The sequence below is a fragment of the Sardina pilchardus genome, chromosome 19 (assembly GCF_963854185.1).
Source record: "Sardina pilchardus chromosome 19, fSarPil1.1, whole genome shotgun sequence".
Classification (NCBI taxonomy): Eukaryota; Metazoa; Chordata; class Actinopteri; order Clupeiformes; family Clupeidae; genus Sardina; species Sardina pilchardus.
In genome coordinates, this window is record NC_085012.1 from 1,974,953 (window position 1) to 2,002,568 (window position 27,616).

At 47.5% G+C, this 27,616-nt stretch overlaps 1 protein-coding gene across 1 annotated transcript; it reads left to right on the plus strand.

The window, feature by feature from the left end:
• The first annotated feature begins 378 nt into the window (after nucleotides 1-378).
• Nucleotides 379-27,523, plus strand: abcc13 (ATP-binding cassette, sub-family C (CFTR/MRP), member 13). The gene is made up of 21 exons (XM_062521855.1): nucleotides 379-528; nucleotides 1,433-1,635; nucleotides 3,262-3,439; nucleotides 4,810-5,058; nucleotides 5,941-6,006; nucleotides 8,419-8,556; nucleotides 9,520-9,666; nucleotides 12,129-12,251; nucleotides 12,299-12,475; nucleotides 12,520-12,732; nucleotides 13,476-13,695; nucleotides 15,214-15,368; nucleotides 15,678-15,833; nucleotides 17,074-17,279; nucleotides 17,906-18,032; nucleotides 18,297-18,398; nucleotides 19,685-19,831; nucleotides 20,317-20,475; nucleotides 21,040-21,206; nucleotides 24,885-25,103; nucleotides 25,562-27,523. The coding sequence occupies exons 1-21, from the start codon at nucleotides 379-381 to the stop codon at nucleotides 25,695-25,697; spliced, it is 3,438 nt and encodes a 1,145-aa protein (XP_062377839.1). The 3' UTR covers nucleotides 25,698-27,523.
• Nucleotides 27,524-27,616: the final 93 nt, after the last annotated feature.

Sequence of the window (27,616 nt, forward strand, 5' to 3'; positions counted from 1 at the left end):
TACATCCTGTTCTAAACATTAAGCTGCAGATTATTGTAATATTGTTCAATGCACTGCAGTGAAATAGAACAATCATAATAAGAAATGCAATGCCTGACAACCTAATTCTGATGTAACTTGTGGAAATGCCAGCTACAGTTTAACAATCCTGCCGCATGTGTCCTCTTTACGGTACGAGTTACAGAACCAGCCGAGAGAGAAAGGAGTCTTCTTCTTGAGTCGGATCACTTACTGGTGGTTTAGCAGGTAGGTAGACTATTCAATAGCTTGCCTCCTTTAACAACATGGCTTGTGCGAACTTGTCAGAGCTTTTGGAACAGTGGGGCACTGAGGTGTAATGTTTGTTGTTGTTGTTGTTGTTGTTTGTTTGTTTGTTGCATGGCCTCCAGAGTGGTGGCGGTGGGCCAGCGACGGCCTCTACAGCTGGAGGACCTGAGCCCAGTGAGCGAGGAGGACTGTGGCCAGCATGTCTGCTCCACTTTTGAGCAGCACTGGAGGAGGCAGCAGCAGCCCGCTGGCAAGGACGAGGTATAATAATAGAGGCAGCACATCCACTCTTGCAAATGGACTAACTAAACAGATCTGGGGGGAGATAATGTTATTGAATGTCATTGAAATTTAATCGCCTATTATTATTATTCAATAGACCCCACTCCCACAAACACACTGTCTTCCCATCTGCATCCATCCTTAGTTTTGCTTTCCCTGTCTCATCTCTTTCTTTCTCTTTTTCTTCCTCTCCATCTCTCTTTTTCCCTCTCTCTCCCCCTTTCTCTCTCTCTCTCTCTCTCTCTCTCTCTCTCTCTCTCTCTCACACACACACACATATTTTGTCCACATTACAGTATCTCCTCATTCTACTGTACATGTTGTTCATCATTAAGTAAAGGATAATGTATTGCTTATCATTAAGTAAGGGATAATGTATTGTCCTTAAATAGATAAGTGCTGACAGGGCAACCAGGACATGACGCGGAGTCAGAACACACCACACATGAATGCTGCAGTGCTGCTGATACAGCACACATGTGTGTACAGTACGGTGTACATATGACCTGCAAATGTGTAGTTTTTATTTTAAAGTGTTTTTGCCTTTAATGACAGGACAGTAGAGAGTGAAAGGATAGTAGAGAGCGACAGGAAGTGATTTGGAGAGAGAGGAGGGGTGAGATCTGGAAAGGACCACGGGGCGGGGATCGAACACGAGTCTCCAGTGTACGGTGCAGGTGCCCCGGCCAGTTGCGCCACAGCTGGAGCTACAGTACAAATGTGTGTTTCATGTGGTCTCATGTGGTTTCATGTGGTCTCATGTCGTTTCATGTGGTCCACACTCTCTCTCTCTCTCCTGCAGAACGTAGATGACTGACTTGACAGCAGATGTGTATTTTAGTGTCCATGTGGTCCACTCTCTCACTCTCTCTCTCTCCTGCAGAGCGCTGGCGGGTCGGGGTCGGGGGCGGAGGAGCTGTTGTTGCCGGGGTCGGGGGCGGAGGAGCTGTTGTTGCCGGGCTCCGTGCGTCCGGGCTTCTCCCTCCTGCACGCCCTCTGGCTGACCTTCTCCTCGTCACTGCTGCAGGTGGGCCTCCTCCGCCTGCTCACAGACCTGCTGGAGCTGCTGGGGCCCCTGGCCCTCAGGTAGGCTCCGCCCTCTCTTACATACACCTGGCCCTCAGGTAGGCTCCGCCCTCTCTTATATACACCTGGCCCTCAGGTAGGCCCCGCCATCTCCCTCATACACCTGGCCCTCAGGTAGGCTCCGCCATCTCTTATATACACCTTGCCCTCAGGTAGGCCCCGCCATCTCCCTCATACACCTGGCCCTCAGGTAGGCCCCGCCATCTCTTACATACACCTGGCCCTCAGGTATGAACCGCCGTCTCTTATATACACCTGGCCCTCAGGTAGGCTCCGCCATCTCTTATATACACCTGGCCCTCAGGTAGGACCTGCCATCTCTTATATACACCTGGCCCTCAGGTATGAACCGCCATCTCCCACATACACCTGGCCCTCAGGTAGGCTCCGCCATCTCTTACATACACCTGGCCCTCAGGTATGAACCGCCATCTCTTACATACACCTGTCCCTCAGGCCCCATGACCTCTCATATACACCTGGCCCTCAGGTAGAACCCATCGTCTCCCTCATACACCTGGCCCTCAGGTAGGGCATCCCTGCGATCTTAAAGCGATAATACACCTCACCATCCCTGCAGTCTCAAAGCAACATAATGTGGGAATCCCCCTTTTTGTCAATATTCAATGTAATGAATGTGGGTGCCCATTTAACCCTAAGGGGCTGTTGCCCAATTAGTCTAAACCCTGACGAACACGGTTACTCTCCTGCCCACAACAACAGTGCTACACAGTGCAATACCAGTTTCAAGCAATGTCAGACTCGTATTGTAAATCAGTGTAGCATCAAAATGAGATTGAATCTGTTATTTTAGAATGAAGAACTACTTGCTTTAACAACCCGTATCCACTGACCTTTAGAGCAGTGATATCAGCCTCCCCCATCAACCCCTAGCGACTCGTCCTCAGGTACGGGACTGGTGATCTCACCTGACACCTGGAGGAACCCCTAAAACATCCCTATCTGCTCTACCTCCCAAGAGCTCTTTTGGGAGTCGGGCTGGGGGTGGGGTGTGAACGCAGAGTTTCATCATTTGTTCCCATTTTTACCCTGAGGAGATGTCCTCTAGTTTTTACCCTGAGGAGATGTGATGTCCTCTAGTTTTTACCCTGAGGAGATGTGATGTCCTCTAGTTTTTACCCTGAGGAGATGTGATGTCCTCTAGTTTTTACCCTGAGGAGATGTGATGTCCTCTAGTTTTTACCCTGTGGAGATGTGATGTCCTCTAGTTTTTACCCTGTGGAGATGTGATGTCCTCTAGTGTCTCTCAGGCACTCAAAGCACGCTCTTATTCCGCCCTTGACTAGCGTTGTCACTGCTGCCGTCAGCCAAGGGCTTCACAGACATCTGGTGACTTGAATAAAAAAAGCTGTAGCGATGAGAAAAGGACAGACATATGTAGCCAGTGTTGGGAGTCCTCAGGCACAGTGTTCAGACCACACAAGTCCCTATGGCACAGTGTTCAGATCTGCGTGAAATGTTCAGTGTCAGCACTTTACCGCGATACTGTATGGCTAATTACACTACTGACTGAGCCAACGCTAATTGCTAAGTCCAGATGTAGCTAAGTTTTTTCAATGTTAATCTCTTTTTTATCCTATTTGTCTTTGGGTCTAATTCATGCAGATGGATAATCCTCTACATGGAGAACCAGGCAGTGTACGACTGGCAGGGGCGCACGTACATGCTGGTGCTCGTTGGCATCGTCGTTTGCCAGTCTCTCGTTGAGCATCTCCGTGAGAAGCACAGTGGGATGACCGAGGCGAAGGTCCAAGTGGCACTGACGGCGATGCTGTACAGAAAGGTGAGTCGCAACGCTGTCTTGCCCACGACAATAACAACAACTACAACAACAACTTGTGAAGAGGGAACCTCTCTAACCACCAGTAATGTGTACAGTAGCACCCATCTGGGACATTATGCGCCAAAATGCTCACTACAGGGCCAGAATGAGCCAGTTATGTAGGGGGGGGGATGATTAGGGGGTCACATTAGATGAGCCAGAACACCGGGGAACCCCCGAGTCTTTGCGATACGTGCCACTTTAATGTGCACATTTCATTACATTGAGTCAGGAGCTCAGTTTAACGCCTCATCCGAAGGAGGGATATCTTGGGCATCTTCCTCTTTGAGAGTGAGTGGACGCGTGTCAGTCTGTATTCCTCTATGAGAGTGAGTGGACGCATGAGTGAGTGGACGCGTGTCAGTCAGTATTCCTCTACGAGAGTGAGTGGACGCATGTCAGTCTGTATTCCTCTATGAGAGTGAGTGGACGCATGTCAGTCTGTATTCCTCTATGAGAGTGAGTGGACGCATGTCAGTCTGTATTTCTCTATGAGAGTGAGTGGACGCGTGTTAGTCTGTATTCCTCTATGAGAGCGAGTGGACGCATGAGTGAGTGGACGCGTGTCAGTCTGTATTCCTCTATGAGAGCGAGTGGACGCATGTTAGTCTGTATTCCTCTAAGAGAGTGAGTGGACGCATGTCAGTCTGTATTCCTCTATGAGAGTGAGTGGACGCATGTCAGTCTGTATTCCTCTATGAGAGTGAGTGGACGCATGAGTGAGTGGACGCGTGTCAGTCTGTATTCCTGGTGCCCCTCTTCTGTCACCACGCTTTTCCTGCTTTGCGTTTGAGGCCACTGATGTTGAGTGAAGCGAGCAGCGACTCACAAAGCATGACTGATATGAGGCGTCACTTTAATCTGACAGCCTGCCACTGTAGCGCATGCGTGATGATATCGGCCGGTTTTCCACTCGTCTAAAATAACCCTCTGTTCTTCTCTCTTGTGTCACCTCACTTACTCACCCTCTCACTCTCTCACTCACTCACTCACTCACTCACTCACTCACTCATTCACTCACTCACTCACTCACTCACTCACTCACTCACTCACTCATTCGTTCACTCACTCACTCACTCACTCACTCACTCACTCACTCACTCACTCACTCACTCACTCACTCACTCATTCATTCATTCACTCACTCACTCACTCACTCACTCCACTTCCTTCAATTCATCTCAATCCTCTCACTCACTCCATCCATTCATCCACATCCAAAACAACAACAACAACAACAACAACAACAACAACAACAACAACAACATATACATCATCAACAACAACAACAACAACAGCTCTCATGTGTTTCCAGCCATTCTCATCACCAGGTTGCTGCCGCTGGTGGTGGTGGTGCCGCTGGTGTCGGTGATGTGGGCACTCACCTGGCGCTGGACATTAAGAGGGTGGCTGGCCTGGTGGTGACCCTGCCGCTGCTGCTGTCCTCCCCCCTGCGGGTGCTGCTGTGCCTGGGGCTGCTGTGGCGGGAGCTGGGCCCCGCCGCCCTGGTGGGGGCCACCACACTGCTGCTGATCGTACCCCTCAACTCAGCACTGCAGCGCAGGGTCAGCCTGCTGAAGGTCAGTGCAGCGCAGGGTCAGAGGTCACTGGAGCGCAGGGTCAGCCTGCTGAAGGTCAGTGCAGCGCAGGGTCAGAGGTCACTGGAGCGCAGGGTCAGCCTGCTGAAGGTCAGTGCAGCGCAGGGTCAGCCTGCTGAAGGTCAGTGCAGCGCAGGCTCAGCCTGCTGAAGGTCAGTGCAGCGCAGGGTCAGAGGTCACTGGAGCGCAGGGTCAGCCTGCTGAAGGTCAGTGGGCAGTACAGAGCGATAGAGGGAGTAGGAGAGGAGGTGGAGGAGGAGAGGATGGGATGGAGGAGTGGGGCGTAGGAGGTGAGGGTGGGATAGAGGAGAGGGGTGGAGGAGGGGGGAATGTAGGGATGGAGGAGGGGAAGAAGAGGTGGGGGCAAAAGAGGAGAGGAGGGTGAGGAGGAGGAGCGGACAGGAGGGGTGGAGGAGAGGGGGAAGGTAGTGATGGAGGTGATGGAGATGGGGGGATGGGGGGGTAGAGGAGAGGAGAGGAGATGGGGGTGGGCTGGGATGGCAGTGGGGGGGTTGACGGGTGGAGGACAATGTATTTTATGGGGGGTGGTGATGGTGTGTGTGTGTTTGCGCGGGGGGGGGGGGGGGGTGTTGTAATTTCTGCCGTGTCACTGCACATTGGCCAAAGGGCGGTCATTTTTATTTATTTATTTATTTATTTGTTGGTTTAGATGCCAGATCCTAAACGTGATGAGCCCTGTGCCTGTGTGTGTAAAAGCTTTTAATTGGGGGGGGGTGTAATGATGAGCGCTGTGCCTGTGCCTGTAAACGGGTTTAATTTGGGGGGGGGGGTGTAATGGAATGTGCGGCGGTGCGTGGTGTGTGAACAGTAAACACTAACACGGTGCTGCTCTCGCCCCCCCAGAGGAGTCAGATCAAAGTCAGAGAGGAGAGGGAGGCACTGCTCAAGGAGATGCTGGCACACATCAAGGTTTGAGTCTGCAGCTGCACCTCCACACACACACACACACACACACACACACACACACACACACACACACACACACACACACACACACACACACACACACACACACACACACACACAGTACTGCTGTTTTAACACGCCTCCAGTCTGCCTCTGTTTGGGGTTTGGAATATCTAGCTGTACAACTTGACAGAAATGACAACTTTGACTCTTGAAAATATCTGTATTATGCTTCTCAAATGAACCAAACAAATTCATGCAAATTATCTGTGTTCAAACAAATACAGAAATCACTGTATGTTAATGATTACATTTAGAAAGTTGGCACTAAATGTTCTTTAAGTACTTACCTGTGTTCTTATATAGTAAGTACTTATTTGTGTTCTTTAAGTACTTATCTGTGTTCTTATGTAGTAAGCCCACAACGCAATGAATAGTCAACTGCATGCAGTACAGTAGCATTGAAATGGGGTGGCTATAATCATCTTACGTATCATTTAACGGCCTTTACGGTTTTAATCATTACCTCTGCTTGTAGTGGCACATCCTGCTTATGCGTCCCTTCTATGAGCCGTGGCCCTGTCTCTGCCTTGACCCCACACACACACACACACACACACACACACACACACAGACACACACACACACACACACACACACACACACACACACACACACACAGACACACACACACACACACACACACACACACACACACACACATACACACACACACACACACACACACACACACACACACACACACACACACACACACACACACACACACACACACACACACACACACACACACACACACACACACACACACACACACACACACACACTCCTGTCTCTGCCTTGACCCCACACACACACATCTGCCTTGACCCCACACACACACACACACACACACACAAACACACACACACACACACACACACACACACACACACACACACACACACACACACACACACACACACACACACACACACACACACACACACTCCTGTCTCTGCCTTGACCCCACACACACACACACACACACACACACACACAGAGTCCTGTCTCTGTCTTGACCCCACGCTACACTTGAGCCTCTTCTCCATCTATTCTAATCCCTCCTGCATGACCCACTTATCATTCCTCCCAGGGGCAGCATGCTTTATATCCCCACAGAGCGCCCACACACACGCACACAAGTACACGCACACACACACACTCACCCACTCACTCACACACACACACACACACACACACACACACACTCACTCACTCACTCACTCACTCACTCACTCACTCACTCACTCACTCACTCACACTCACACATACACACACACACACACACACACACACACACACACACACTCACACACACACACACACACACACACACACACACACACACACACACACACACACACACACACACACCAACACATGCCTTGACGCGCGCGCACACGCACACGTACACGCACACACACACACACACACTCACACAACCACACATAGTGATGTTGTAATCCACAATACTCTAGATGCAAATTTAATACAGAAGACATCTTAAGATAAAAAAGATTACACATTCACTGTTGACGCATTCATCCCAGTCTGAGTGCAGTATTTGGGAGCCTCTGTGTTCTCCCTCTGCTAACTGGAAACTGTAGTTCTCTTCATGCTGAATGTACAGGCTGTCACCCAAGAGTACCAGTGCATGGGCTGAGGTTAAGGGGCGCCCGTGTGTGTGTGTGTGTGTGTGTGTGTGTGTGTGTGTGTGTGTGTGTGTGTGTGTGTGTGTTAGTGTGTGTGTGTGTGTGTGTATGTGTGTATCTGTGTGAGTGTGTGTGTGTGTGTGTGTGTGTGTGTGTGTCTCTGTGTGTGTGTGTGTGTGTGTGTGTGTGTGTGTGTGTGTGTGTGTGCGTGTGTGTGTGTAGGGTACCAGTGCCTGGGCTGGGGCTGAGGTGGTGCCCATATTTATGCTCTACTGTATGCCAAGTAACCACAGAGCCACAGCCTCCACTGGCATGAATCACAATGCAAGAGAATGCCCTCTGTGCCGTCACCCAGTGCACAACTCTAAGCCTTAGAGAGAAGGATTCCACTCCAGTATGCAGCTGCAGTGTGTGTGTGTGTGTGTGTGTGTGTGTATGTGTGTCTCTCTCTGTGTGTGTGTGTGTGTGTGTGTGTCTCTCTCTCTGTGTGTGTGTGTGTGTGTGTGTGTGTGCGCGCTGTGTGCTGTGCTTTCATCTGTTGTACTTGCATCTCCATCCCTGTGTGAATACAGAAGTGCTGTCACTCACTCACCAGTATGACTTGCTCCTCCTCCTCTCATCTCTGTGCATCTCTCCTCCTTGCATGCACTGTGTGTGTGTGTGTGTGTGTGTGTGTGTGTGTGTGTGTGTGTGTGTGCAGATGCTGAAGCAGTTGGCCTGGGAGGCCTGGTTCCAGTATCGTGTGACCGCGGCACGAGAGAGGGAGCTGGAGACGCTAAGCACTCTGGGATATCTGATGGCCTTCCTCATGCTGATCCGTGTGTGTGAGCCCTTCCTGGTATGATGTCATGGTCTCATTACTCTGCTACTGTCAGGGATGGGCAGTATTTATGTCAAATGGTTATTTATGATATTATTATGTATTCAAAATACGTATTTCATAGCATTTTGTCATTTGTATGTTATTGAGTTGAAGAAAATGGCTTCATATTTTGTATCACAATAATTGGTTACACTTTACTTGAAGGTATCTACATCAGAGTGACATGACAGGGTTATGAAAGTGTCATAAACATAAACAAGTCATAAAGTTTAAACATAAACAAGTCATAAAGTTAATGACATAATGCTCATCATTTTGCTGCTATGGCGCACACACATCGGCAGCCTGAGAAACACTGATATGGACCACACTGTGATTAACACGGATCTAATGTATAGGATGGACCACACTGTGATTAACACAGATCTAATGTATAGGATGAACCACTGATTAACACAGATCTAATGTATAGGATGGACCACACTGTGATTAACACATCTAATGTATAGGATGAACCACACTGTGATTAACACAGATCTAATGTATAGGATGAACCACACTGTGATTAACACAGATCTAATGTATAGGATGGACCACACTGTGATTAACACAGATCTAATGTATAGGATGGACCACACTGGGAAAGAATTAAAAGAGATTAAGTGGTATGTTCAAGTACAATCATTACAGTAAACACTGCTATAATGTAAACAATTCCTCTGTGTTCAAGTAAGTTATAATCATAACGGTAGACACGGCTCTAATGTATAGGGCGGACCACACTGTGATAAACACGGCTCTAATGTATAGGGGACCACACTGTGATAAACACAGATCTAATGTATAGGGGACCACACTGTGATAAACACAGATCTAATGTATAGGGCGGACCACACTGTGATAAACACAGATCTAAGGTTGAAACCCGGCTCTAATGTAAACACGGCTCTAATGTAAACATCTCCTCTGTGTCCTCAGGTGTGTCTGTCCAGCCTGGGGGCATTTGTCCTGATGCATGATGGGAATGTTCTCACCGCAGCACAAGTCTTCACCTCCATCTGGCTCTTCAGGCTGCTGCGCCCGCCGCTGCTCCACCTCCCCAACCTCTCGCCCATCTTGACTCAGGTAGCGCACACACACACACACACACACACACACACACACACACACACACACACATGCGCGCCCGCCGCTGCTCCACCTGCCCAACCTCTCGCCCATCTTGACTCAGGTAGCGCGCACACACACACACACGCATGCACGCACGCACACACACACACACACACACACGCACATCGCACACACACACACGCATGCACGCCCGCCGCTGCTCCACCTCCCGAACCTCTCGCCCATCTTGACTCAGGTAGCGCACACACACACACACACACACACACACGCATGCACGCACACGCACACACACACACACACACACACGCATGCGCGCCCGCCGCTGCTCCACCTCCCCAACCTCTCGCCCATCTTGACTCAGGTAGCGCACACACACACACACACACATACACACGCATGCACGCACACGCACACACACACACACACACACACACACAGCAGCCAACTCATACTACAAATAAACGATTCAGTTTAACTGGAAGGGTGTTACACTGGTTTAAATCTGTCTACATCTATATGTTTCAGTGCTAGTACAGGGCAGTCACATCCAGTATGCCTGTCACCAGTGCAGCAGGGTGGGTTTGATGGAAGTTGCTGGAGTTAAAGACCCATAGAGATGGTTAAAATGATGCTAAAACGAGCTACATGCCCTTCCACACACAAACACACGCACACACACACACACACACACATAGAGCTGGTTAAAACCCTATAGAGCTGGTTAAAATGATGTTAATGCTCTAGTCTGCCGTTGAGAAGGTCTCTGATGTCCCATGCAGGCTAAGCATTCACTGTGTCATCTGGAGAGCATCTTTCGCTCTGAGACCACAGACTTAGACTGCTGTCATGCAGGCGTCGCATCAGGTAAGATCACCGCCGTATCACCAAAGATTAAGCACATTCTCCTAACTGAACATTCGTGACCATTTGTCCTAACTGGTTTATATTAAAGGTGAACTATGCAAGTTTTTTTAGCTTAATTTACCTTAACTGAAGGTGAACTATGCCAGTTTTTTAAGCTTAATTTACCTTAACTGATCAGCGTCCGGGTTGAATGATAGCGGTCTGGCTTCCCCCTAGCACCTGTGAGCGGAAAAAACACGCTTGCAAGTTTGTGCCACCGGGGTCGGTGGTATGACAAACAGAGAGTTTCACAGCCTCGCGATCATGCTCATGAAAAGGCAGATTGACCGATTGAGGAGTGCTGTGAAATATACACGCTAAAGCTGTAGAGGAAGCGTAAAACGAGAAAACAGCAGAGAAATGGCCAAACCTGCATAGTTCCTCTTTAAGGTGACTATTACTGTAGGAGATAGAGGCTCCCAGGGGTTTGTAGCGGGTATGGGTCGCACATCAACAGTCTAATTTCTCCCCATTCTGCCAAAACGTAATGCTGTATGCAGGAGTGCATGGATGGCAGATGGCTTAATCGGAACTCACAGCTCATGCCCTACAGTCTGCTTATTTAACCGTTTTTTTAATACCATTCTGTGAATAGTGTGTTTTGCATTAATGCTTATTTCATTACGACCTTTCTGTGTGTGTTTGTAATAGGATTTGTGTGTGTGTGTGTGTGTGTGCGCGTGTGTGTGCGCGTGTGTTCATATATTTTCACTGGCTTGTCCATGCCTGTACGTTGTGTGTGCATGTGATTCAATCATCTGGATGTGTACTGTATGTGTGTGAGAGAGAGATTGCATGCATTTGCGTGTGTCTGTGTTTATATGTGTGTGTATGAGTGTGAGTGTGTGTGTGTGAGTGTGTGTGTGTGTGTGTGTGTGTGTGTGTGTGTGTTTGTTTTCATGTATGCTGTCCTCTTCTACTCAGATGGAGCTGAACTGAGCGTGTCCTCGTGTGGCCTGATGGAGGCTTTGCACAGGTTGGTGAGCGGGATTTTTCTCAACCAGCTGTTGGGCAGAGGTCATGACCTTTCTCCTCCACATCTGCACCTGTTGTGGCTGCCATTGTTCCCTCATCCCTCTCTCATCCGTGCTGCCATGCCAACCCTCCGCTAGCTCCAGCTCTGGCTCTGTGCCGCTCGCTTGCTTATTATCTAACGTGATTACCGGAATGACATGGCTTTTCTGGCCCACAGCGCCAACATGCAACCTCATGAAATGACTCTGGGGCCGCTGCCAAGCTAATCTCTGCACTTTGATTGGGCGAATAACTTGCACAGAGCCGTCTCATTGGACAGAGGGGCCTCAGCAGGACCTTGAGACTAGCCGTAGCGTGGAATAGGAGGCCAGCAATCCTAAATTACGATCGTTTAATCCTCAGCATAAACTCAGTGATGCTGAGAGCATTAGCTCAGGATCTGGCTTCTCGTTCAGCCCTGATCCTCTGAGCCATGATATGGCCGAGCTGAACGCACTCAGACCTCGGAGCAGGACAAACAAACAGCTGACCCCTGTTCTGTACGAGCTGACCCCTGTTCTGTACGTGTGCCCCCCCAGCTGACCCCTGTTCTATACGAGCTGACCCCTGTTCTGTACGTGTGCCCCCCCCAGCTGACCCCTGTTCTGTACGTGTGCCCAGAGCTGACCCCTGTTCTGTACGAGCTGACCCCTGTTCTATACGTGTGCCCCCCCCAGCTGACCCCTGTTCTGTACGTGTGCCCCCCCAGCTGACCCCTGTTCTGTACGTGTGCCCCCCCCAGCTGACCCCTGTTCTGTACGTGTGCCCAGAGCTGACCCCTGTTCTGTACGAGCTGACCCCTGTTCTATACGAGCTGACCCCTGTTCTGTACGAGCTGACCCCTGTTCTGTACGAGCTGACCCCTGTTCTATACGAGCTGACCCCTGTTCTGTACGAGCTGACTCCTGTTCTGTACGTGTGCCCCCCCAGTTGACCCCTGTTCTGTACGTGTGCCCAGAGCTGACCCCTGTTCTGTACGTGTGCCCAGAGCTGACCCCTGTTCTGTACGTGTGCCCAGAGCTGACCCCTGTTCTGTACGTGTGCCCAGAGCTGACCCCTGTTCTGTACGTGTGCCCCCCCAGCTGCAGCGCAGATGACCACCTCAGTGGACTCAAAGTGGAGATGGACCACTCATCCACCGGCGTGAGTATAGCTGAGTATCTGAAATCTACTGCCACCTGCTACCTTCAGCAAGAAAGTAAATATCTATTACTATAGCAAATATTAAGTACCATATATTATCAAATATTAAATACCATAAAAACGTCATTAAAAGCTGCGTCCCAATCATCTGTTGCCATCTGTTGCAATCTATTACTATATTAATATGTAGTACCATAAAAACGGGTTTAAAAGCCAAGTCCCGATCAGACAGATGCAGGCCTCTTTTACTGGCCTGGCGTGGCCACAGCTTTGGGCAAATAAAGGCAATTACAAGTCTGGTTTGGTCTTCTGGTCGTATGAAACCACTTAAAGCCCACCAGATCACCCACTTAAGTTAGCTCTATGCTGCTTAGTTTGCGCACACAGAAGTTAGAGTAGAAACCACTGCTTAAACACACACATTTCCCACTGATGACAAGTAGTAGATAGATGCCTGTACCAAATAAAAGCAAGTTTAGTTCGGGGATTGAAGTAAATAAAAGCAAATGAAAAGCAAATTATGAAAAATAAAAGCTATTAATCAAGCTTTCACTCAGAGAAAATATACTTTATTATTGCTGGTGTTCACCCAATAGGTCTACATCACAAAGACAAATAGGCCATTTTGAACCATTAAAACTAACAAGTGACTCATATTTTAAAAACCAGAAGCCAAAATTCCTCCGTGCTTTGTTGCGTATTTCACCGTGAGGATGTGGTTCATTTACATGGTCTTCCCACAGGGATCTGGAGCGGACATTCGGCGGTACCTCCAGGCCTTCGGCTGGGGCTGGGTCATGCTGTCCCTGGTGGCCCACACGGGGCTGGTTCTGGTGTCTGTCGGGCAGGACGGACTGCTGAGCCTGTGGACCAGCGATGCGAAGGAGGTGCAGGGTCTGGAGGGCTGGACGGAGCTGAGGGACTCGCGCCTCTCTCTGTACGCGGTGCTGGGCCTGCTGCAAGGTGAGTCACCGGGCTCAAGGGGTCAAGGGTCACAGACAAGAGGGAGGATATTTATTGCACGTGGTGCACGCTAAGGAGCAGATTCTGGTGTGTGAACTTCTCGTTCTTTTCTTGGCATCTGCTTTTCTGTCCAGCACCTACTGTAGTTGTTGTTGTTTTTGGGGTGTGCGTGCTGTATCCTTGATCTCTTTTGTTAGTATAGTGTGGGGCTTTTTTACCCTTTTTCAGATAGGATCGTGAAGAGACTGATGTAGGTGTACAGGTGTACAGGTGTAGGATAGTGAAGAGACTGATGTAGGTGTACAGGTGTACAGGTGTAGGATAGTGAAGAGACTGATGTACTGTAGGTGTACAGGTGTACAGGCGTAGGATAGTGAAGAGACTGATGTAGGTGTACAGGTGTACAGGCGTAGGATAGTGAAGAGACTGATGTAGGTGTACAGGTGTACAGATGTAGGATAGTGAAGAGACTGATGTAGGTGGACAGGTGTACAGGTGTAGGATAGTGAAGAGACTGATGTAGGTGTACAGGTGTACAGATGTAGGATAGCGAAGAGACTGATGTAGGTGGACAGGTGTACAGGTGTAGGATAGTGAAGAGACTGATGTACTGTAGGTGTACAGGTGTACAGGTGTACAGGCGTAGGATAGTGAAGAGACTGATGTAGGTGTACAGGTGTACAGGTGTAGGATAGTGAAGAGACTGATGTAGGTGTACAGATGTACAGGTGTAGGATAGTGAAGAGACTGATGTAGGTGTACAGATGTACAGGTGTAGGATAGTGAAGAGACTGATGTAGGTGTACAGATGTACAGGTGTAGGATAGTGAAGAGACTGATGTACTGTAGGTGGACAGGTGTACAGATGTAGGATAGTGAAGAGACTGATGTACTGTAGGTGTACAGGTGTACAGATGTAGGATAGTGAAGAGACTGATGTAGGTGTACAGGTGTACAGGTGTAGGATAGTGAAGAGACTGATGTAGGTGGACAGGTGTACAGGTGTAGGATCGTGAAGAGACTGATGTACTGTAGGTGTACAGGTGTACAGGTGTAGGATAGTGAAGAGACTGATGTAGGTGGACAGGTGTACAGATGTAGGATAGTGAAGAGACTGATGTAGGTGTACAGATGTAGGATAGTGAAGAGACTGATGTAGGTGTACAGGTGTACAGGTGTAGGATAGTGAAGAGACTGATGTAGGTGTACAGGTGTACAGGTGTAGGATAGTGAAGAGACTGATGTAGGTGTACAGGTGTACAGATGTAGGATAGTGAAGAGACTGATGTAGGTGTACAGGTGTACAGGTGTAGGATAGTGAAGAGACTGACAGGAAACAGGTCACACAGAGAGATGGGGTGGCGTCGGGAAATGAAACCCAAACCAGGCTCCCTGTAGGCACTTGTGCTGTCATGACCTGGGGGTGGACAAAAGCTAATGTACATGTAAATGTAAATGTCTTCCTCTTTCTAACCCTCCTGCCCTTTCTCTCTCTCACTCTGTGTGTGTGTGTTGTAGCCATACTTGTGTGTGGGGCTGCTCATTTCCTGACCCAGGGTTCTGTGCGGGCGGCGGGGGGGCTCCACAGCGAGCTGCTGTCTGACGTGCTGCATCTTCCGCTCAGCTTCTTCCGGAACACTCCGCCAGAGAGGCTGCTGCAGTGCTTCACACGGGTCAGAGCCACACGCACCATCTGGCCCAATCTCACACAAGCCCACCTGATCATATATACATGTATATGTTTATATATTATATATTTATATATTTATATGATAATATATTATATATTTATATATCGTTTTACATCTGCTCTGAGCTTTGAGCTGACATAAATAATGGTGTTGATCCTCAGTGAAAGCAATGTCTTCCAAATGTGAATCAGCGCAAAGCTTTAGAAGTTTTAAACAAGTGGCAAAAGTGGCTGAAGTGCCTAAAGGCTGTGTTGATTGCATAGCCATGTGTGTCTCTCTCTCTAATTCCAGGATATGTATGTGATCGATGACCTGCTCCCTGAGCGTCTGCACGTCTGGGTGCACTCCCAGCTGGAGATGTGCGCTGTTGTTCTTCTCATCTCTGTCATAACACCCGTCTTCATCCTGGCGGCTGGCCCTCTTCTCATCCTCCTGGTCAGGGTCCAGGTAAGGCGTCCATCTTGGTGGGGGTTTGCTGGATTTAACTAAATTTCACTAAACAAAATAAAGCCAGCAATTAGGATACTTTCTTAAACACTGTCACTGTGTTCAGACAGATTATGACTATGTTATGACTATGAGCTGGTTATAAGAAGGCATTTGTCTAACTATTGGCCTGTCACAATGCACTTACTGTAAAATCAACAGCCCTTTTCAAACAGGCCCCTTTTGCAGGTTAATATTAGGCCTGTAGTTTATGGGCTGTAGGGGGCGCCAAAGGATTTCATTAGGGCAGGTATTTGCAGAAGGATCTGTTGGGCGTTCATTAGGGCAGGTATTTGCAGAAGGGTCTGATGGGCGTTCATTAGGGCAGGTATTTGCAGAAGGGTCTGTTGGGCGTTTGTGGAGTTCTAACCTTACCTATAGAGAGAGAGCGAGATGGCCCCAGCCGTGGCGCGACTGGCTGGGGCACCTGCACCGCACGCCGGCGACCTGGGTTCGATTCCCGCCCCCTGGTCCTTTCCGGATCCCACCCCAACGCTCTCTCCCACTCACTTCCTGTCTCTCTCGAATGTCCTATCATTAAAGGCATAAAAAGCCCAAAAATATATACTTAAAAAAAGAGAGAGAGCGAGATGCATCTCCAAGAGGATACCGAGGTGCTACCGAGGTGCTACCGCTTCTCATTAGACCACTGTCAGACAAGCAGGTTGTTGATCGCACCGTCAGTATTTGCAGCATCTAGGGCTAGGCTATCAATAAGAAAATCTTGTTGACAACTACTCTTAGTGTAGATCAACATGGGAGAAGCATTTCATTTGCCATCGAAGTTATTTAATTTATCCATTCTGAGATGGGGAAATGGAGAGAGAAGGGTAAGCTGAGTAGGGTAGATAGTGGGTGTAGCCTAATATTATAATATACATTGGCCCACTGAAACTGCTTTACCTAATTAAAATAAATATAAGTGCTGCTTTTAACCTGTATGAACTATTTTACACTTTCCAGCAAAAACATAAAAATCCACAACATAAAAATATAAAAAATGGAAAGTAACTTTTTTACTTTTACTTAGCCTACTAAGTAAGTTTCTCAAATTTTTTTACATTTACTTTACATTAGAGTAAATTTTTAAGGGAGTAATTGTACTTGAGTATGCATTTGCAGTACCACTGCTGTTCTGTCTACACATGTGAGTCTGTCTCCTTCCCTCTTTGTGCTCTCTCTCTCTCTACACTGTTCATAGTCTCAGTACACGGTTGTTTTGAGACGCATGGAGTGTTTGGACATCGCTTCTCATCTCGCCATGACAACGCTGTTTCGAGAGATGCCGCTGGACGAGAATGGCGATGGGGTCACCTCCGCAGACTTCAGCTGTCAGGATCAGAGTGCCCACCAGCGGACGCTCCATGACCACCTGGTGTGCCACTTCAACAGAATCGTAATGGCCAGGTGAGACTGACCACTTGGTGTGCCACTTCAACAGAATCGTAATGGCCAGGTGAGACTGCGCGCTCAGGTAGCTCATGTCTTGGTTGACAATGTCCTCGAAAATCCAACAGAACCTATCGTGAACAGATTTAACCTGATCATTTAGGCCAGGTCAAGAGGTGGGTAGCCTGTCATATGACAAGCATTCAAAGCCACATTACAGTAATAGAGATACTGACTGTACGTTTTCCTGACATAGTTTATTTCCATGGGGTGTTAAAAATAGTGATAGGATGGATTAAACTGAGGCCTTCATAGTTCAAAATAATTTCACATATTGTTCAGAAGGTAATTGTGGGTTAGGGTTAGGGCAGGTTCCATTCCCCCTCAGCTTGTCTTTGACTACAGGGACTTTGAAGACAGAACGGAGAAGATCTGCAGCTATCTGTGTAGAGTTTGCCTTGTGTGCTTGCACTAATTAAACATGTTCATGTTGCTATGCAGAAACATCTTCATTCACTATAAATAGTGCATGTGAGATGCATACAAATACAGTTGGCTGTGATTACGCTCTTTTGCCGTAATAAGACCTCTGTGCTGTGATTACGGTCTTTTGCCGTAATAAGACCTCTTTGGTGTTGGTGCAGTTGGCTGTCGTTGCGGTTAGACGCCATTCTGTGGGTCCTGGTGTTCCTGGTCACCGTCATCCTGATGGACAGCTCCGACACCGTGGACTCTGGGATTGTGGGCCTGGCGCTGTTCTACACACTGAGTGTGAGTACCACAAGCATGTGTGTCACGGTGTGGGAGGACGTTTAACTAGCGTGTGTGTACTGTATAGTTAATGTAATAAGGTAGCTGGTGTTAAACAACACCTGCAGATGCTTATTCATGTTACAGGGCCACAGGCATGATTTGCATTGTATTTCTGCAGATGCTTATTCATGTTACAGGGCCACAGTATGATTTGTACTGTATTTCTGCAGATGCCTATACATGTTACAGGGCCACAGTATGATTTGTTCTGTATTTCTGCAGATGCGGGGAGTTTTTCACCAGAGTAGAAAGGCCTCTGCTGATGTTCATGACTGCATGCTGTCTGTGAGAAAGATGTCTGAATATTCGAATCTGCAGAAAGAGGTACAGTATGTTTGCAATGGTGCCCTGATGCATATGTAATTAATTCAGAAATAATATGAAGGCCCTCCAACACGGACCATGGACAAATATTTTGTCCGAAAAATTGGAATCGGTGTGTACGGGCCTTTAATTAAGTGAAACTGCCATGAGTAACATTTTTGGCCTTCGACCTATTTTCAAAAGATGCCAATTTAACAATGTACAGAACCACCACATGGATTTTCAAAAAATATTTCTAATCAGTTTTGGGTTGAGTAAAATCTTCACCCAGATTATCAGGTCTAAAATGTGCTGTGGGAACTGTGTGAACGTGTATGGATCATTGGCACAGCTTCCTTCACTGTCTCTAATCACCTGCGCCGTTGCTGTAGCTTTACTTGGTTGTGCTTTAATGGACAGGTCATGTTCATGAGGCAGCCATCACACTATTAGTATCAAGAGAGAGAATATTTTATCTGTGGACTTTGACTCTGATGTCTGCGTCAAAATGTTAGTCACCAGCACCATTAAAGTTCGGCTCAAGTATAGATGTGCTGCCATAGACAAGTATACACGTGTGCTCAAGTATAGATGTACTGCCATAGACAAGTATACACGTGTGCTCAAGTATAGATGTACTGCCATAGACAAGTATACACGTGTGCTCAAGTATAGATGTGCTGCCATAGACAAGTATACACGTGTGCTCAAGTATAGATGTGCTGCCTTAGACAAGTATACACGTGTGCTCAAGTATAGATGTGCTGCCATAGACAAGTATACACGTGTGCTCAAGTATAGATGTGCTGCCTTAGACAAGTATACACGTGTGCTCAAGTATAGATGTGCTGCCTTAGACAAGTATACACGTGTGCTCTGTACGGTCCTTCTGTGCACTCAGAAGTGGCCCAAGGACCTGCAGGGATGTTATAACTATTGTACTTTGTGGATATTATAACTATTGTACTTTGTCAATATTATAACTATTGGTCTTTGTGGATATTATAACTATTGTACTTTGTGGTTAATATAACTATTGTACTTAGTGGATATCATGTACTTTGTGGTTAATATAACTATTGTACTTAGTGGATATTATAACTGTTGTACTTTGCCCCCGTAGAGCCCTCAGCAGAATGAGCATGTTGATGCTGTATTGGTTTGTCTGGCGGAACTGAAAGGGAGGAAAACAACCCCGTCTGCAGTTCCCGTTTAAGAGCGCTGTGTCAGTTTTATGGCGTCTGAGTGAGTGCCTTTTAGCAGACGGGAAATCCTTTGAGACTGATTAAACGCCCACCTTCCCACAGGGCCCGTGGGTGCTGCCCTGCAGAGCGCCCCCTGCTGGCTGGCCACAGAGGGGAGAGATCGAGTTCAGAAACGTCGAGACCAAATGTCCAGACGGCCACCTGCCAGCGCTCAGGGGACTGACCTTCCACATCCAGAGCGGAGAGAAGGTGCCGGGCAGCACTGCCTCTCTCTTACTGCAGTAGGCCGACCTTTGACCTCAGTGTAGTCCATGAACAACACGAGTAATGATGACAGTCCTCTTGCAGAGTCTATTTCCATGGGAGAATAAGGGTCAATCATTGTCCATACACGCGTAGTTTCACAATCAGAGAACGAGAATACTCATATGTTTGTGTACCTCAAAATGTAATATTTATGATAATAATGTTTAATGATTGTATGTGATTGTATAATAGAAACATACCATCATACCAAAACTTCTTTCAGACTTTTCACCCTCAAGTTCAACCCTCATTTTGAAAATATACCACTTCAACCATAGACAACTGGAACACACTTTCACATGTTGTTAGATTTTGTCTCCATTATCTAGGAGCTATAAGCCGAGCATCATAGTGGTGTTTCTGGCTAGTTTCCCGCCGCTAGCAGCGTGTTGTTTACCTGTGGCTGCGTTCCCACTTCCCGCCTGCAGGTGGCCGTGCTGAGCCGGGAGGGGGCGGAGACGGAGGCGCTGGTGAGCTGCCTGCTGCGGACACTAGAGGGCGTTAGCGGGACGCTGCTGATCGACGGAGTAGACGCGGCCTGTCTGGGCTTGCAGGATCTGCGGCGCCGGATTAACGTCATCCCTCAGGTGAGACGAGGCGAGAGGAGGCCGCATGTTCAGTTGGAACTCTCGGGGAGTTGAGGTGTCGGTGGAATCTGCAGCCTTTTTGTTCTGCAGTTGGTGATGGATTAAAGTATCTACAGTACCAAGTGTTTGAGTTCAAAGTGTGAGTGTGATGGAACAGTATAGTATTTGATTTCATCTCCTGACACCAGAAGACAAATGGCTGGTGCAGCCTTGTGTTGTGCCCTCTTGGCCTTTCATGTGAGATCTGAGGACGTGTTGGTTTGATTAGGGGTGAAGCATGTTATTTCATCTCAAAGTCTGTGTCAATGAATGGTTCCTTGTGCAGTGCATGGCAAATGTTTGCGCTTCACACACTTGTAGCACTTCTGAAAACATGCTGACAGACACATTCACGGCGGGGTGTGTCGCTGGCGGTATGCGGAGGTGTGCCTTGGCACGGCTCTGAAGCTGAGCCGCAGGGTGTGCCCGCAGAAGGTGCCGAGTGTGCAGCTCCACTGGCGTCTCTCATGCAGCTGCCATGTGCTGCTTTTGTCTTGTTTTGTTTTCTTCTGCGTCCCTGCCCAGGTGCCCGTGCTCTTCTCAGGCTCGCTGCGCGCCAACCTGGACCCTGCCAGCATGCTCCCCGATGCCCAGGTGTGGCTGGCTCTGGATCTGTGCCACCTGAAGGAGACCGTTCAGGTGCTTCCAGGACAGCTGCTGCACGCAGTACAGGATGGCGCTGCCAGTCTCAGGTAAACATACAGTATAGGTGTCAGGTGAGGCTGGACACCTGTCTTGTCTGAGGGAAGGATCCCTTTGGGGATGAATAAAGTATCTATCTATCTATCTATCTATCTATCTACTGTATCTATCTACTGTATCTATCTATCTATCTATCTATCTATCTGTCTATCTATCTATCTATCTATCTATCTATCTATCTATCTATCTATCTATCTATCTATCTATCTATCTATCTATCTGTCTATCTATCTATCTATCTATCTATCTATCTCTAGTCAAGCAAGCAGGTTAGTTTGCAGGTAATGGCCATGGGTGGGCATGAAAGCCTAGAGGCTGGGACATCCTTGCCCGTGTTTTGTGTGAACTGGCTTGGTGAAAATTGTTAACCAGGAGCAGCCACTTAATTGGCCGCCTCAAAGGGTGGGTGTGTCAGGACACATCACACAGGCCTTTTCATGAGCGCGCCGTGAAATCCCACACCACAGAACAGAAAGAACAGTAAAAGTGCTCTGGAACACTGGCATTAGTCATAGGTCAGTGTACTGCACACACACAAGGCCCTGTAAACAAAGCTCGCGGTATGAACGTTTAGTCGATGATTACCAGACGTCATACTTCGCCTGTCCTACAGCGGTGTGTAAACGAGCCAACCCAGAGCACATCATGCTTCACCTGTTTTTCTCTGACGTTTTATTTTTGTTGTTTGGATGACGTGTTTCTCTATTTATCACAGCATTGGACTGTGTGTCATGCACAGTACTGTACTCTATGGCCCATACTATGCCATACATTACTGTAAACCAGAGTGTGTTCCAGTCAGAGTAATGTGTGTGCTGTTTCTAGTGAGGATAATGTGTGTGTTGTGTTACAGTCAGGGTAATGTGTGTGTTGTGTTGTGTCCCAGTCAGGGTAATGTGTGTGTTGTGTTGTGTCCCAGTCAGGGTAATGTGTGTGTTGTTTCTAGTCAGGGTAATGTGTGTGTTGTTTCTAGTCAGGGTAATGTGTGTGTTGTTTCCAGTCAGGGTAATGTGTGTGTTGTTTCCAGTCAGGGTAATGTGTGTGTTGTTTCTAGTCAGGGTAATGTGTGTGTTGTGTTGTGTCCCAGTCAGGGTAATGTGTGTGTTGTTTCTGGTCAGGGTAATGTGTGTGTGTTGTTTCTGGTCAGGGTAATGTGTGTGTTGTGTTGTGTCCTGTGGGTATACTACGAATCTCGATTAGTGGGTTAGCGAGGTATGTTGCGCTCAAAGCCAGGGTATGCTGTCATACGAAAGTGGATTTGTTTTTGCGTCGCTGTATCACCATGGTATCTTATACTCGCAACCAAACCTGGTCGGGAGCAGGTTATGTGCTAAGTTAGGCCTATAGCTCAAATCGTGAAAAACTACCGCCCTCTGGCCAATTCTAACCAATCCATTATCCTGAAAAACGAAGTTATCTCACGTGTGCTAATCTGTCATACTTAGAACAGGTTCAGCCCCGCCTCTGCAAACATTTTGAAACTCGAAGGCGCTTTTAACTATGTTGCGTGTGCAAATATGTCACTACTATGGACGTGCATACCATGCAATATTTGATGACCATCGATTTTTTGATGTTATGGGTTAGACACTAAAAAAGACCACCCTAGATTTCTCTGCCGCTCATAAATGCGGAAGTAATCGTTGGTTAACCTAGGCTGTCTTGTGCGTCTCCACGTTTCCCGATTGGTCAAAGTCACCCCAACCACGAGAACGCGCACAGATCTGAGCTAAAAGCCTAGTTGGACAAATTCATCCTTGAGTGAGTTTCGTAGTACCACTCAACTCTGATTGTGACTTTCGTTTTTAGCAATCCAGGTTATCCAAAGAAAACCTGGTTATGTTCAACGAGATTCGTAGTATACCCCTCCAGTCAGGGTAATGTGTGTGTTGTTTCTGGTCAGGGTAATGTGTGTGTTGTTTCCAGTCAGGGTAATGTGTGTGTTGTTTCTAGTCAGGGTAATGTGTGTGTTGTTTCTGGTCAGGGTAATGTGTGTGTTGTGTTGTGTCCCAGTCAGGGTAATGTGTGTGTTGTTTCTGGTCAGGGTTAGGTGTATATTGTGTTCTAGTCAGGGTAATGTGTGTGTTGTTTCTGGTCAGGGTAATGTGTGTGTTGTTTCTAGTCAGGGTAATGTGTGTGTTGTTTCTAGTCAGGGTAATGTGTGTGTTGTTTTGTAAGTGTAATGTGTGTGTTGTGTTCTAGTCAGGGTAATGTGTGTGTTGTGTTGTGTTGTGTCCAGTGACTGTAACGTGTGTGTTGAGTTGTGTTCAGTGAGGGCAATGTGTGTGTTGTTTCCAGTGACGGTAATGTGTGTGTGTGTGTGTGTGTGTATGTGTAATGTGTGTGTGTGTGTGTGTGTCCAGTCAGGGCCAGAAGAGGCTACTCTGCGTGTGTAATGTGTGTGTGTGTGTGTGTGTGTGTGTGTGTGTCCACTCTGCATGTGTGTGTAATTTACACACACATGTGTGTGTAATGTGTGTGTGTGTGTGTGTGTGTGTGTGTGTGTGTGTGTGTGTGTGTGTGTGTATGTGTAATGTGTGTGTGTGTGTGTGTGTGTGTGTGTGTGTGTGTCCAGTCAGGGCCAGAAGAGGCTACTCTGCGTGTGTAATGTGTGTGTAATGTGTGTGTGTGTGTGTGTGTGTGTGTGTCCAGTCAGGGCCAGAAGAGGCTACTCTGCGTGTGTAATGTGTGTGTGTGTGTGTGTGTGTGTGTCCAGTCAGGGCCAGAAGAGGCTACTCTGCGTGTGTAATGTGTGTGTGTGTGTGTGTGTGTGTGTGTGTGTCCAGTCAGGGCCAGAAGAGGCTACTCTGCGTGTGTAATGTGTGTGTGTGTGTGTGTGTGTGTCCAGTCAGGGCCAGAAGAGGCTACTCTGCGTGTGTAATGTGTGTGTGTGTGTGTGTGTGTGTCCAGTCAGGGCCAGAAGAGGCTACTCTGCGTGTGTAATGTGTGTGTGTGTGTGTGTGTGTGTCCAGTCAGGGCCAGAAGAGGCTACTCTGCGTGTGTAATGTGTATGTGTAATGTGTGTGTGTGTGTGTGTGTGTGTCCAGTCAGGGCCAGAAGAGGCTACTCTGCGTGTGTAATGTGTATGTGTAATGTGTGTGTGTGTGTGTGTGTGTGTCCAGTCAGGGCCAGAAGAGGCTACTCTGCGTGTGTAATGTGTGTGTAATGTGTGTGTGTGTGATGTGTGTGTGTGTGTGTGTCCAGTCAGGGCCAGAAGAGGCTACTCTGCATGTGTAATGTGTGTGTGTGTAATGTGTGTGTGTGTGTGTCCAGTCAGGGCCAGAAGAGGCTACTCTGCGTGTGTAATGTGTGTGTAATGTGTGTGTGTGTGTGTGTGTGTGTGTCCAGTCAGGGCCAGAAGAGGCTACTCTGCGTGTGTAATGTGTGTGTGTGTGTGTGTGTGTGTGTGTCCAGTCAGGGCCAGAAGAGGCTACTCTGCGTGTGTAATGTGTGTGTGTGTGTGTGTGTGTCCAGTCAGGGCCAGAAGAGGCTACTCTGCGTGTGTAATGTGTGTGTGTGTGTGTGTGTGTCCAGTCAGGGCCAGAAGAGGCTACTCTGCGTGTGTAATGTGTGTGTGTGTGTGTGTGTGTGTGTGTCCAGTCAGGGCCAGAAGAGGCTACTCTGCGTGTGTGTAATGTGTGTGTGTGTGTGTGTGTGTGTGTGTCCAGTCAGGGCCAGAAGAGGCTACTCTGCGTGGCCAGAGCGCTGCTGTGGGGCTCCAGTGTCCTGCTGGTGGAGGAGCCGCTGGTCTCCGTGGAGACCGAGACAGAATGCCTGGTCCAGCAGGTCATCCGCACAGAGTTCTCCGCCTGCACGGTCCTGACCTTGACCCAGAACCCGCACCTGACCTTGACCCCGAACTCGCACGCCGTCATGGACGCTCACAGGTGAGTGGCTTCACTCACTGATGCGTGAACCGATCAAATTCCACATCACACACATCAAATGTGCATGGCTCTTTAAAAGATACTGTAAAATATACAAACATCAGGGGCACGTTCAGAATGTTTTTCTGACAGAGATGAGCTGCTGTCTGACCTTGAAGTTATTGTTGTTTCCCTCCTTTGTATAATGGTGTGGTGTTGTACCTGTGTATAATGGTGTGGTGGTGTACCTGTGTATAAATGGTGTACCTGTGTATAATGGTGTGCTGGTGTACCTGTGTATTAATGGTCTGGTGGTGTACCTGTGTATAATGGTGTGCTGGTGTACCTGTGTATAAATGGTGTACCTGTGTATAATGGTGTGCTGGTGTACCTGTGTATAAATGGTGTACCTGTGTATAATGGTGTGCTGGTGTACCTGTGTATTAACGGTATGGTGGTGTACCTGTCTGTGCCTGCAGAGTGCTAGTGTTGGACACTGGCCGGGTGGTAGACTTTGACACACCCTCCAACGTGTGCCAGAGGAACGCAGCCTTGACTCCGAGAGCACAGGCTGATTGGCTCAGAGGCCCCAGCAGCTGGAGGAGGAGCAGGTGACTGACCGCTGGTGACTGACCGCTGGGCTGCTGCTCCTACACACACACACACACACACACACACACCGCTGGGCTGCTGCTCCCGCTAACTGCAGCACGAGGTGTGCTCACATTCACAAAGCAAAGACATGTGGGATCGTTTGTTATTTTGCTTTTGTTGTGAACACTTGCCAATGCCAACACTTGCAAAACGGTCCAAGGATGTAGTTCATTGGATGAAGACTTACAGTTGAAATTGGAATGTTCACACAAAAAACGTTCAAATTTAAAGTTTCAATGAAAAATGTTTGTCTCATGTAAACGCACGTCAGCTCTGTTGAGGCTGGACTGGGATGTCTGTGGCATTCTCCCAGTCGGAAGAGGCCTTGAATGCTCTTAGTTTAGAGCAAAGTACACTCAGCTTTTTGGCAGCTTTCACGTTATAGCACAAGAACACAATCACTGATGAACTGAAATGCCTTCTCTGCACTGTTTTTCTAGTTGAGAAACTGACATGTGTACTGTACCTGAATTCATGCCAAGACGGTTGAATACTTCCTCATTTGACATCTGTAGCAGTTCTAACCAGGCAGTAACAGCAAAGATTGTTTAGTTACTCTGGTAACAGTAACATGAAAGTCAGGTGCCATGTATAATACACCAGTGCAAGGACAAGACTTTTAGTTTGAAATCTCACTCTCAAATGCTACAGAACTTTTGCATTTTCTAAAGGTTTTCAGTTTTGTATTAGCAATATTATGGGAAGTGCTAAAGTATTATTCACTGTGTAAAATGATCTCTAGACTTCAAATGTAATACGTTACAATGTGTATATATATACTGTGCCATTCGTGTCTTTGTCTGTTTGTCTGTTTATTACAACCTATTTCTAACTGGTTTGAGCATTAAAGCACATTGTTCAATATTCCAGTAAAAAGATCCTTGTGATGTTATTACGCCTGACGCTGTAGAGCTGGCTGTGCTTGTGGAGCCAGAAGGCTATGAGCAGAAAGGGTTTGGGCCTAAGAGATGGCTGGGCCTAAGGGGTCAGCCTCTCACTGCTTGCTTAGACCCCGATGATCGGCACCTGTAGGCGTATTTGAAACTTATCCTTTGGACAGTGTACACCAAAGCAAATTTGAATGCCAGTGCACTGAGCAAATTTGTCTTTATAATAAAGTCTCATTAAATTAAGTCAAAATGATCTTTCAAAAGAGCACTATGTAAGTCTCTTTAAAAAATAATACCAAAGAGATTTTTATCTTAATACAAAATGAATAACATTTGGTTAGATTTTTCTTTTTTCAGTGCAACTGTCTCAGTTGCTGCAGAACAAATTCAGAGTGCTGATGCTGAAATGAAGGTCGTTCTGACTGAACAAGTGTGGAAGAAATGCCAGCATCTTACAAATAAAGACAAACAGAAACATTAAGCAGAGAAAGACCATGTTTAACAGGATGGCATTTACCCTGATACCAAGCTGACTTTAATTCAGTTTTTGGTCATATTCAACGTATTAACTGCCAACTTCTCCATTTCCTTACAACTTCTAATTTGTCTGTTATTTTCGGTTAGCTTTTCACAACCAGTGTTTTGGTAAGGCCTGTTTTGTAATCTGACTTATTACCAAAGAAGTAATTGAATAAGGGTTAGGTTTAGGGCAATCAAATATGGCAACCAGAAAGACTTTGAGCTGAATGTTTCTCAATTTCTACAACTGTCACCGTAGAAAGAGCCTTGAGTAGAAAGAACCTGTTTCAACTGTCACAGTAAGAAAGTCCCTCGTTGATGTCTAAATGCCTGTAAGGGCACACACACACACACACACACACACACACACACACACACACACACAACAAAACTAAAGACGCCTCCCTTTTCTCTGTTTTGAAAGAAGTGCATTTTGACTTGTTTGTGTGTGTGTTGCGCCATATTCCTCCT